Source organism: Neofelis nebulosa, chromosome 6 (assembly GCF_028018385.1).
Source record: "Neofelis nebulosa isolate mNeoNeb1 chromosome 6, mNeoNeb1.pri, whole genome shotgun sequence".
NCBI lineage: Eukaryota > Metazoa > Chordata > Mammalia > Carnivora > Felidae > Neofelis > Neofelis nebulosa.
In genome coordinates, this window is record NC_080787.1 from 146,137,228 (window position 1) to 146,149,779 (window position 12,552).

The 12,552-nt window shown below is 38.6% G+C and overlaps 1 protein-coding gene across 5 annotated transcripts in view; it reads right to left on the reverse strand.

Annotated features, from left to right (window-relative positions):
• SERAC1 (serine active site containing 1) overlaps positions 1–12,552 on the reverse strand; it is a 76,889-nt gene that overhangs the window by 45,380 nt on the left and 18,957 nt on the right. For 4 of the 5 annotated variants that reach the window (XR_009263440.1, XM_058735777.1, XM_058735778.1 and 1 more), the window contains 6 exons: positions 11,845–11,881; positions 9,130–9,266; positions 7,860–7,949; positions 6,424–6,555; positions 4,382–4,503; positions 2,957–3,085 (listed from right to left, as the gene is read on the reverse strand). Coding sequence is in view for 4 of the 5 variants with exons in the window: in XM_058735777.1 (XP_058591760.1) it covers positions 2,957–3,085; positions 4,382–4,503; positions 6,424–6,555; positions 7,860–7,949; positions 9,130–9,266; positions 11,845–11,881 (647 nt within the window). In the remaining variant the exon portion in view is untranslated. The remainder of the gene's footprint in view (positions 1–2,956; positions 3,086–4,381; positions 4,504–6,423; positions 6,556–7,859; positions 7,950–9,129; positions 9,267–11,844; positions 11,882–12,552) is intronic. The other variant, XM_058735779.1, reaches the window with a different exon arrangement.

Sequence of the window (12,552 nt, forward strand, 5' to 3'; positions counted from 1 at the left end):
GGAACTTTCAAGCCATTTTCCACAGTGGCTGCATAATTTCTCATTCCCACCAGCAGTGTTATGAGGGTTTTAATTTCTCCACATACTTGCTGACACTTGTTATCCATCTTTTTTTTTTTAATTTGTTTAATGTTTATTTATTAGAGTGAGAGAGCGCGTGCGTGAGCATGAGTCGGGGAGGGGCAGAGAGAGAGACACACACAGAATCCGAAGCAGGCTCCAGGTTCTGAGCGGTCAGCACAGTGGTCTGACGTGGGGTTCAAACTCACAAACTGCGAGATCATGACCTGAACTGAAGTTGGACAGTCACTTAAGCTACTGAGCCACTCAGGTGCCCCACCTATGTTTTTTATTACAGCCATCTCATTATGTGTGAAGTGACATCTTTATTCTGGTTTTGATTTGCATTTCCCTAATGATTAATGATGTTGAGCACCTTTCTATGTGCTTATTAGTTATTTATATACTTTTTTTTGGAGAAATATCTGTTTAAATCCTTTGCCTAATATTTTAATTGGGTTACTTGTCTTTTTATTCTAAAAATTCTTTGTATATTTTGGATAAAAATTATTTTCAAATATTTCTCCCAAACTGGGTATTTTCACTTTCCTGATAGTGTCTTTTGCAGCACAAACATTTTTAATGGTGATGACGTCCAATTTGTGTGTTTTTGTCTTTTGTTGCTTGTGCTGCTGGTGTCCTGAAGACCATGCACCTCTCACTCTGAGTAAATTCCTTATCTGGACCCTTCTCCGTTCTCAGGCTTCCCTTTTCATCTGGGAGGCAGGGAGCACAGCCTCACTTTCAGCAGGTCTTGTCCAGTTTCTGATAGCTTGAGCTTTGACAGAACCAAACTGTTATCAGCAGGGTAGTAAGCACAATGGGGTGGATGTGCCTCCCTGCTCTCTGCCACAGGTGTCCCACTGACCTCTGTCCCCACTATCGTCACTCCTCTCCTCGTCCCCATGCCAGAGCTCCTGGCACCTGGCCTGATGTTCTTTTTCAGCACAATAAATTTTCTTTTGCTTATTACTATTGAGTTAACATCATCCTAACTTCTATAGTGTTCTGTCACCTTCTATAGCATTTTTTAACATTTTGCTAAGTCAAGAGAGAGAAAGTAGTTTGATATACTATGCCACCTCATTTCTGCCCAGAAGCCATGGCCTTGGCCAGCAGTCCCTACTGTCCCTTTCCTGTTAACTTCCTTACCATTCCAAGGGGCAGCCACTCTGATAAACAATGGCCAGTCCATGCCCTGATCATAAGAAGGGCTCAGACTCGACACGTATGGGAAGCCATTTGGAAGGCTTAATGCAGGAACATGAGTGGATCAAATTCATGTTTTTGTAAAAATCACTCTGGCTGATGTGAAAGCGCAGAACTGGGGAGACAGGTAAGGAGCCTGCTGTGGAGTCTGAGATGATGGAGATGTGATAAGGAAGCTTTCTGGATCCAGCAAGATGGCGAACTTGGCTTCTAAGTGAATCCCTCCCACTACAAACATGTAGAAATGTCTGATGAAATGCAATACAAAACTATTTTAAAACATAGCCAAGTTCTAAAGAAAATGGGAAGAAGAAAGAAAGCAGAACCTCTGCGAGAACTGAAGATGGAACTTGCAGCAGAAGTGGGAAGCACAGGACTGCCGAGGTAAGATGCCCGCAGGCTCCTCAGATGGGATTTTCCTTGTTCAGTGCAAGTGATGTGGTTTTGGATGCCACATTCAGTGGGAACTAGATCTGGGATCCCTTTAGAAAGGCAGAGCCCTGAAAAGTTTGCCTCCTCCAAGAGAGCCTAAAAACTCTACTCACCAGCCTATGGAAGCCTGTTTCTGTTTGGGGCTTTGGATGAGAAATTAACCCCAACACTAAGCCCTCTACAGATGTATCTGAATTTATACTTCCTATGTGCCACAGGAATCCCAAACCGGGGAATTCATATCAAACTAGTCCAGTGACAGTGAACCTCCTGGGGTATCCAACAGGGGCAAACACAAAAACTGCTCTGCGGGGACAGATTTACAATCCAGGGTGCTTGGGACTCACACAGAAAATGATCCATTCAGCTAAAGACAAGCTCACGGTAAAAACACATGACCCATATTAATCCACAATCCAACATAAGAGTTGATGCCACCACAGATGGGAATTAACACCTCAATGAACTTAAAATAATAGGAGACTGAAAGAGATTCTAAAATTATTTAAAAAATGAAAGCAAGAACAGAAGTCAAGATGAAAGAACAGGACAGTCTGAGAAAGAGATGACGGTGGCCAGGAGAAGGTGGCTACACTGCAGACAGTGAGACAAATGGACTCAAGCTATATGTGAAGGGACAGCTTTCAGGAACCACGGACTGGCTGAACATGGAAGGAAGGAATCAACAAGAATTCCTAGCCGTTAGCTTAAGCAACGACCTGTATGCTGCCCCATTTACTGAAATGGAAGTACAGGAGGAAGAGTTTAGTGGAGATGGTGGGCTGAACGTGCTGAGTTTGGGACTTGGATTAGACATCCAAGCAAAGACATCAAGCAGGAAGTTGAATATTCAAATCCAGAGCCTGAGTTAGAACAGAAGAGTAGAGAAATCACTTTAGGCATTAGGAGCATATAGGTGATATTTAAAACCTTGTAAATTACTATCTATTTATTCTTTAAGATTTAACTTCAGAGGCACCTCCATGAAGGCTTAAACGACCTCTTAAGCACAGTGAAAGGCTCTGGAAGTAACCTGTATCTCTCTTACACACTCTGGGACTTTGTTTATTTACATGTCTCCCCACCATCTCTAACACCTGGCCCAGTGCCTGGAATACAACCAGGAGTCACCATGTTTATTCTGTTCCTGGATGGATGACTCTTCTAGGGTTCTGAATGCTGGCCCCTGGCACAGGATCCTAGAAAGGGTGGGTGGGCACTCCAAAATATTTACTCAATGAATAAATGAGCTAACCTTCTGAGCAGCTAGACTTTGACTGCTTTCACTCAGAGCCAAAGACGTGAAATACTGGATACACTCATCTAGCTCCGTTTGAGGTAAAGAAGCCAGCAACTGTCTGAGCTCTTCTTCAATGCAAGTATCCTGGAATAAAAGGAGAAACAATGCCCCATAGTTAAGCTCAACAACAGAGTACAACAAAAGTACCCAAAGAATCAAAACAAAACAAAAGAGCAGAGATAAATTGGTGCTTTTAGTCTTGAAATGCCATCACCCACCCAGGTAAATGAGCATCACTTAACTTTGAGTTCTGGACTTCCGTGTCTGCTACCTCAGTCCAAAAACTGCACAGTTTAGCTCTCGATTTATTTATTTATTTATTTATTTATTTATTTATTTATTTATTTATTTTCAACGTTTTTTTATTTATTTTTGGGACAGAGAGAGACAGAGCATGAACGGGGGAGGGGCAGAGAGAGAGGGAGACACAGAATCGGAAACAGGCTCCAGGCTCCGAGCCATCAGCCCAGAGCCCGACGCGGGGCTCGAACTCACGGACCGCGAGATCGTGACCTGGCTGAAGTCGGACGCTTAACCGACTGCGCCACCCAGGCGCCCCTAGCTCTCGATTTAAAATGGACTGTTATGTTCTTGCTTCTAAAATCCAGAACTCATTAGTCATTTTCTCTAATAACTTACATCTAGCATATTCATTTTTCTAATTTTCAACAACTGATTGCAAGTTTTCTGATTTTCATTTTCTAGGAAGGCCTAGAAAAGCTGCTCAAGAAGCACACTCTAATACCTATTAGTGGTTAGTATTTAACAACTATGAGGAGTACTACATTGATATCTACATGTAGTGGTTAGTAAATATCTATGCAAAGTGATACATTAGTATCTACATGTGGTGGTTTTCCAGGGGCTGTTTTGAGCCCCAGGAAACATTTAGCAATATCTTCAGTTTTGGTTGTTACAGCTTTGGGGATGCGACTGGCATCCAATGAATAGATGCCAGGGATGCAGCTAGACACCCTATAATGTACAGAACAATCTTCAACAACAAAGAATTATTCATCTCAAAATGTTAGGAGTGTTGAGGCTGAGAAAAACTGATCTATAGCAATATTAGAACAAGTGACCAACTCATCGATGTTAATAGGCTATGAAGTTACCGTCTGGTGTACAGAGACTTCCAATACCCAAAAGGGAAAATAACACAAGAGAAACAACATCTCCTGATAAACCAGGAAATCTTGGTATAAAAACTACAATTTCAGGTTTATATCTAGTTAACCTGCTTGTGAAAAGTAGACAACAAACTGGTGGGTTTTTGTTTTTTTTTCAAACTACTTTTTGAAAGGTTACTCTGCACCCTTCAGAGTAAAGATGTGATATGTTAATTTATTTTTCACTCACTGGATTATTTTATTTACTTACTTCATTTAAAGATGGCAAAGGAGGTGGTGGCAGGAAAAAACGAAGATCACTCTCTTTGCTTCGTGCCAAACCGATAAGAGTTCTCAGATCACAGGCTTGAGCAATTATCCTATACTGGTAATCTATTGTAAACGTATGTTGTTAGCACCCAAGTTGGCTTATAGCTGTTTCAAGAATTAAATAATTTAATTTTTAAACTACAAGTTTATGATTCAAAATTTCCCAAGTCCCTGTTCACAATGTCAACTGCCTTTATAATACCAGTAAGCCAGATGTCCAACATTTCCAGGACTGATCTCATAATTCTCCTTAACATATATGTAGGCATATCACAATCTAACTAACCTTTTGAAGAACTGAACCTCAAATGTGAAAATCGATAGGTCAGAACCAATTTAACTTCTCCTTTTTTTGGTAATAATTCTAGTGTTTAAAAACTGTTTTGCTCACTACTCAAAAAACCTGAGGTTGCATTGAGATCTACTGTCCCTGATACAGGATGGTGCTTTGGCATTACATGATGTCCATGAATAATGTGAGGTTCCAGATGGTGGTTCTTTGTTTTAGTCTTCATGATTTCACCACTCCATCCTTTATGTATTGCCCTGAATGTTTGTGTCCCCCCCTCCCCTGATACATACATGGAAACCTAAGCCCCCATGTCATGGTATTTGGAGATGTGAAGTCTTTGGGAGCTCTCATGACTGGGATTACTGCCCTTATAAAAGAGACCCAGAGAGATCCTTTGTCTCCTCCGCCCCGTGAGGACACAGTGAAAAGCTGGTCATCTATGAACCAGGAAGCACACCCTCACCAGACACCAATCTGCTGGCCCTCTGATCTTATATTTGCCAGCCTACAGAACTTTAAGAAATAAATTTCTATTGTTTATAAACCACCCAGTCTATGGTATTGTGTTATAGCAGCTCAAATGGACTGAGCCATGTATTGTAAACAAAACTGCGACCACTGAAGCAGACATTATTTTTAATAATGGGTGAGTTCTTCAAGATCAAGTGGGGAACTTTTCCAAAACCTACATGCTAGGGCTCCAACTCTGATTTTTCTGATATAGTAAATCTGAAATGGAATCCTGGAAGGTAGATTTTTTTTCTTAAAGATTTCTATTCTAAGTCTTCAAAGTAAGCTTACATTGTACGTTACTAAAATTATACCCACCAATCAATTAATTAGGATGTATAGAGGCAGAGATCTTATTCTGACACTTTTCTTTGAAAACATTATTTTTTATTTAATTGTTTTAATTAACTTATTTTTGACAGAGAGAAAGAGTGTGCGGGAGGGGCAGAGAGAGACGGAGACAGGATATGTCTGATAGCACTGGGCCCGAAGTGGGGCTCAAATTCATGAACTGAACTGAGTTGGACATTTAACCTACTGAGCCACCCAGACACCCATAACATTATTCTTTTTTATTTACCCTTTTTATAAGATAACTCTACTAAAAAAGTACACTTTAGTCACTGTAATCAGAGCAGATCTAAACTCTTGCTTATGTACTTATACTGCAGAAGATGCAGGTGTTAAATACAAGTAAATATTTTAAATCTTCCTCTAAAAACACACACACACAAATCAGGTACATTTAACCAATTATTAGGATTGGAGCCAAGCAGATTGTCAAAGTGAAAGCAAATATCACTGTATGGTGCAGCGAGTGATTAAAATATGTCATTAAATAGGAACTAAAAGAAGATCCAAATACAACATTAGGCTATAGCTAATCGGTACCAAGAGTTTCTCTAATCAAGCAAAACTTCATTCTGGTAGAAAGTTACACAAATAGGTAGATCTTCCCCAGTTTTGAGGCTGTTCTTAACCAACCTTATCCGGCTACCAGGCCAGCAGGCTTCCTACTTTCTCTATCACCGGACTTTCTTTCAAAAACTTTTGAAAATAATTTTTATATATATTAATGTATGCTGAATTATTTTCCTTTCCTAGCATCTCCTTTCTTTCCCTTTATATCAGAGGTCAGGCACGAGCTGGTGGCGGGGCAGGTGCACAGAGGGGCTCATTACCATGCCAGTGGTGGGTCTCCGACATCTCCTGTACGGCCTGCAATCGCGCTGTCCTGTCCCCCGACTGGCTCTTCCTCAGGAGCAGCCACACAGCACATTCATGATCCTCCACATCGATGGTACTAAAAGTGTCTTTGCAGAAAGAAAAAAGAACAAGACCATGTAAACAGTGTGAACAGTTAAAACAACATTGTGTCCTCTCGCTTATTTAAGATGGTAGTTTGCAAGGATTTGAAATCCACAATAACGGAGTAAAATCCATTTCCAGGTATTGATAATGACTGACAGGGTTGTTCTCAGTTCTGCCATAGTATTTTGTTATATTTATTATGTATGTTATTAGGTCCTTTTGTTTTATATACTATGTTGCTTTCACAAAGTGGTCTCTTGTTCTTTTTCCTTAAAAACTTTTCTATTATGAAACATATCAAACATATAGAATCAAATACACTCACATCCATATGTTTACCACAACTATATTTAATCAATTTTATTATTTTGCCATATTTACTTTATATGCACGTGTATTTTTTTCTAAACCATGTGAAAGGAAGCTGCAGACGTAACATTTCACCCTTTCTCAGTCAACCCTATCTCCTAATAAGCCTGCATTCTCCTATATACTCACGATGCCATTATAACACCCAAGAACACTAAAACAAAAATCTTCCAAAACCATCTAAAATCCAGCCTAACTCCATATTCGAATTTCTCCAAGTGTCCCCAAAATATCTTCAGAGCTGTTTTTTAAAAACCGGGATTTGATTAAGTCTCTTTAGTATCTTTTAATTATTTTTTAAAAAATATTTATTTATTTTGCGAGTGAGCGAGCAAGGGAGGGGCAGAGAAAGAGGGAGGCAGAATCTCAAGCAGGCTCCATGCTGCCAGCGCAGAGCCCAACACGGGGCTCGAACCTACAAACCGTCAGCTCATAACCTGAGCCGAAACCAAGAGTCAGATGCTTGACTCACTGAGGTACCCAGGCACCTCTAGTATCTTTAAATTCTTAAAAATGTTCTCACCTTTTTCATGATGCCAACTTTGTAAAGAGATTGAGTAAGCTCTTTCATAGCTAACTCCACAGTGTAGATTTGCTTGATTATAAAATCTACATTATTGATGCAATTTCTCATGATCAGAAAGCATGGGAGTGATTTTCTAATAAATTTAAAATTTTGAAACACTCATCAAGATAAAAGGATATATTTAGTCTCAATATTTCCCTACAGCTATCTAACAACAAAACATCCACAAAGTGGAAGAAAACTGTCCATCAAGCCCTTAAAATTAAATAGAGCCCAAGAGAATAATGTCACTCAACCTTCCATGTCTATAATAAATGTCAGTATAAGAGATGGGGAAAAAAGATCTCAAGTTGATCACCAAATGACTTTCAGATACTGATAAAGATTCCAAGTTAAATATTTGGTACCTACCGGCAAATGGGCCCCGCAGTATCTTGGCTGATGTTGCCAAAACTTTTCTTACTGCTTTGTGAAGCTCTTTTCTTGCCTGGTAAGTGATTCCTAAAATGATTACAAATTTAGATAAAACCAAGTATATATGCTTAATCCTATGCTCTAATACTTCAAAAAGAAATATATAAGCTACAAATTTTTTGAAAAACATAAAATAGCATTTTTCTCTTTCATTATAACTATCAAAACAACTAAAACCATTATGCAAACACAGAACACTAGATCCCAAAATAAGACTTCTCTCCAAGTCAGGAAAAAAGTAAAAAACTAAACAAAAACAAAAACACTAACTAAAGCTAACAAAAATCCTCACATGCAACATAGGTTTAACTACATTCAGGAAAATGTCCCTTAACAATAGCCCTTCTCAAACTGAAATCTGAGGATACCTTAATGAGATTTATCTTTGTGATACAGATAAATTGTAAACTATAAAAATTATCTGTGTAATTGAAATTGTAATACACCAGGTGAGATAATAATAAATACAAACAGGACAGAGTGGTGACACAGACAGCTACAGACAGGGAAAACCAGAACCTGTCCCACTCAGGGAACATAATGTATTACCAGGCATGATTATTCTGGCCAACAATGTAGGAACAGGCAGCTGTAAGTCAAGTGTAGTGACTCACCAGGCTACCCATATCTTGATGAAAAGATATGTATGCCTCTGCTCTAAAATTTCATGTTCACCAAACAACTGTCTGGTTACTAATTAGGTTTCCACGTGACCTAAATATGGAGAACAGGAATGTTCTGACTAATAAAGAAAGGTTTTCCAGCCTCTGTGACAGATTTTTTGCCCTCTGTTAATAAGTTGGTATTCACATTTATGAATCCATGAGATGATTTTAGTTTGCATGAATAAATTCCTTAAAGCAGAAACATATCTAAGTAACAAAAATCATATTTTTATACTTGCCAAACTGAGGGCCAACCTCTGAAATGATGACCTTCACTACGGTGTGGAATTCCAAGGTTAGACTAAAATAGCCAGCCCGTCTTCGTGTCATTTAGTTACAGAAGAATTGCAAACCAAATTAAATATGGAAGTCAAAAATCTGGCCTTCCATTAATCTTTAGGAATGTGGTTCTTACAGGATTTGGTGATTCTTAGAATCAGCTGAACCTATCTTGTTAATATTGTGTTTTAAACACTCATCTTAAAATTTAATAACTAGCTTCCATTTTTCACAAAAATGGGATTACTTTACCATAAACTTACCATAATTTTCTCTTTTATCTAAAGAAACTGTGTGCAAATATATGTATGACTTCATTTTTTCTCTTTCTACTACTTGAGTATCTAATGTCAAAGAATTCTTCAGAGCCAGAACTTCATACGTAAGAAATAAAGAACCGCTTAAAAAGAAACAAGAAATTCATCATAAATACATGATGTAAATGTAACATGAGTCACTTTTTTTTTTACATGACAGAATAACAGAATTATATCGGTTATGGAGCTCATCAGATTATTGAGTATCACATAAATTGAATGGCCCAACCTGTCCAACAGCCCAGCTCCTGAACCAGTAGATTGAGAAGACTATTTCCTATAAGTGGTGAAAAAAGGTAAAAGGGCAGAATTTCCCAAAATAGGATGGGAAAATAGTACTTAGTAAACACTGAGTGAGATAAAACGTGTTTTGAACAAAAAGTTTTATACACACCATCAATTTGCACCCCATAATAAACAGAAGTTCCCTCAATATATACACTGTTGTGTGAGCCAGTATATTATTAAGCTTTTTGCAGCGGACTTTTTCATTTTTTATTGGGAAATAGAATATATATACAGTAATGTGCATATAATATACACTATATTTATGTACACATATATAAATGTATATATTTGTTATTCATGAATAATTATTATAATGCATTATAATAAATGAATTATTATTCATTTTAATGAATAATAATAATTACAATATCCAGGCAAAAAGCAGAACATTAACAGTACCTCAGAAGCCCACAGTGCGTCCCTTCCTGATTCTGACCCATTCTCTCATCTCTATAGCTAATTATCATTTTGACTTTTATTATAATAATGTCCTTGTTTCTCTTTATAGCTTGCCATCTATACACGCATCCTTAAACAACAGAGCTTAGTTTTGTCTGTCTGTAGACTTCACAGGAACGGAATCACACTGTTACGTATTCTTTTGCTCAGCTTCTTGTTTGTGAGATTCATTCCTGGTGTTGCATGTATCAGTAGTTTGTGCGTTCGTATTTTCCTATGGTCTGTGATGCAGACATTGTATGGGTATACAACTTACCCATTCTATCACAGACGGGCATTCAGGGAATTTCTAGCTTGAGTCTATTACAAACAATCCTGTTACACATCTTACACATCTACACTGTAACACATGTGGATTTGTTCCTTTAAGATACTCATCTAGAAGTAGAATTACAGACTTTCTGACTATATACTATTCACCTTTATTAGATACTGTCAAACTGTTTTTCCAAAAAGATAAACCGATCTGTACTCCCACCACCAGCATATGAAAGTTTCTCCTTTCCTAAGAGCCTCAAGTCAAGTTAAAGTCTCCTAAAGTCAATTTTTAAATGTGAAATACAACGTTCTTTGTTATGTACCCAAAATGAAGGAAATAAAGGGGTTTTTCCCTGATCAGACTGACCTACACGCTCCCTAAATCCAGACACAAAGGCTGCACTGTCTGGACTCAGGGCTTCATAACATCAGTTATAGTAAGCATTCTTCTGATCTTTGGTTTCCACCCTAAAGTTAAAGCAGGCAAGACAGAAAGGCCAGACACTGGCCAGCACCAGAGAAATAGATGGTCCTGAAGAATCCTCTCCTCTCTTGGGGAACTATCTGAGCACCCAAAAAGAGCAAATGCATTCAGTATTTTTAGCATGCTTTCCATGAAAGACAAAATTCTTTACTAGAAACTATGCGATTAATTTTCACTATGTTCCTGCGAAATAGTTGCAAAATAGACAAAGTGTATTACATTTATCTTTTGCCTGGAATGATTCAAAGAGAAAAATCCTCTGTCTTTTGCCTTACATTGGTGTCATGGAGAAATGTATAGTTTTAGCACCTAAGAGTTGTATATGTGTGTGTATATATATCTATATGATCTCATATATAACAGTGAAAAAGGAGTAGTATAGCGGGGCGCCTGGGTGGCTCAGTCGGTTAAGCATCCGACTCCGGCTCGGGTCATGATCTCACAGTTGGTGAGGTCGAGCCCTGCGTCGGGCTCTGTGCTGACAGCGTAGAGCTTGGAGCCTGCTTCAAGTTCTGTGTCTCCCTCTCTCTCTCTGCTCCTCCCCCACTCATGCTCTGTCTGTCTCTCCTTCAAAAATAAATAAAAACATTAAAAAAAAGTAGTATTAACAAATAGAGAATAGTATTAGACATATATTAACATATACACCCCCCTTTCCCCCCAAAAAAGGAAGGAAAGTCGCTCCATTCATTAAGCATGTGCCTCTGAAGAGCATGAGATGGAAGATGTCAATCTGTTGGTTTTCTCAGTTCAGCCTCAATTTCCTTTCACGAGAGCTCTATGGTGACTTAAAGGGTTTTCAAAAATTATTCTGGCTACAGCCAATTTTCACCTTTTTTACCCACTTTAGAACTCAACACGAGATGTGATTTTCGGTGCACGAGAGCTAATTAACCAGCACCTGCTCTGTATGCGTGTCAAGTGCTCTCCCCAGAGCAACAATGCCTGGTGGGTAGAATGCCTCCCATACCCTGGGATCCAAGATAAGGCACTCCTCAGAAAGTAAAGTAACTGAATCGAGACAACACTGAAGGGGTCGAACCAGTGATTAATCCACCTAATTCCAAAATCTGCACCCTATTTGCCACCCTATGCTACCTGGAAATCACTTCCACTGAGATTTCAAATAGTAGTATAAAGAAGCCAATTAACATTTCACAGTTGATACTTACCCTAAAATAAGTGATCCAGTAAACTTTATTATATTTCCTTCAAAAAGAAAGGAAAAAAGTCAATGGGATGAGTTTCATTTTTAAAATGTGACAGGAAATAGGCAAGTGTCTCTCCTTATACAATTGGATAAGAAGTCATTGCTATTCTTCCATGAACATGATCAGTTACTACCAACACAAGGCTTCCTAACCCCAGATGCAGGCGAACCAAAAAACACTGGGTAAAAAAATATAATCTGCATTTCATACTCCTCCTCATTTCACACTATTCTCCCCTTCTTGTATCTCTTACTCTGTCATTCCCAGCAAATCAGAGACCCTAGACCTGCTGCACTACTGATAATGCCAGGCCTACAGTGCTTCCACTGAATGCGACAGCCATGAAGCTAACTTGCCTTCTGACTCCTTTTAGTTCACAACCAGTAAAATAGAAGGATGGGGAGAGTTCTATCACTACTAGGGCTATATTGAAGGGATTATGCTTGTGACATAAGGACACAAAGTGACTTTTCCCAAAGTAATTATGGTATAGTTGCTGGGTAAGTGCCATATGTACATAACCCAATTAAAAATAATGGTCACATTCTTCAAGTTTACTTATAAAAGTATTTTTTTAATGTAAAAAAGAACTCCTAGTGGAAAACACAGATAGTTGTCTATCTGATGCACACAAGCCCCTTAATCCGTACTGCACAACCTGATTACTAT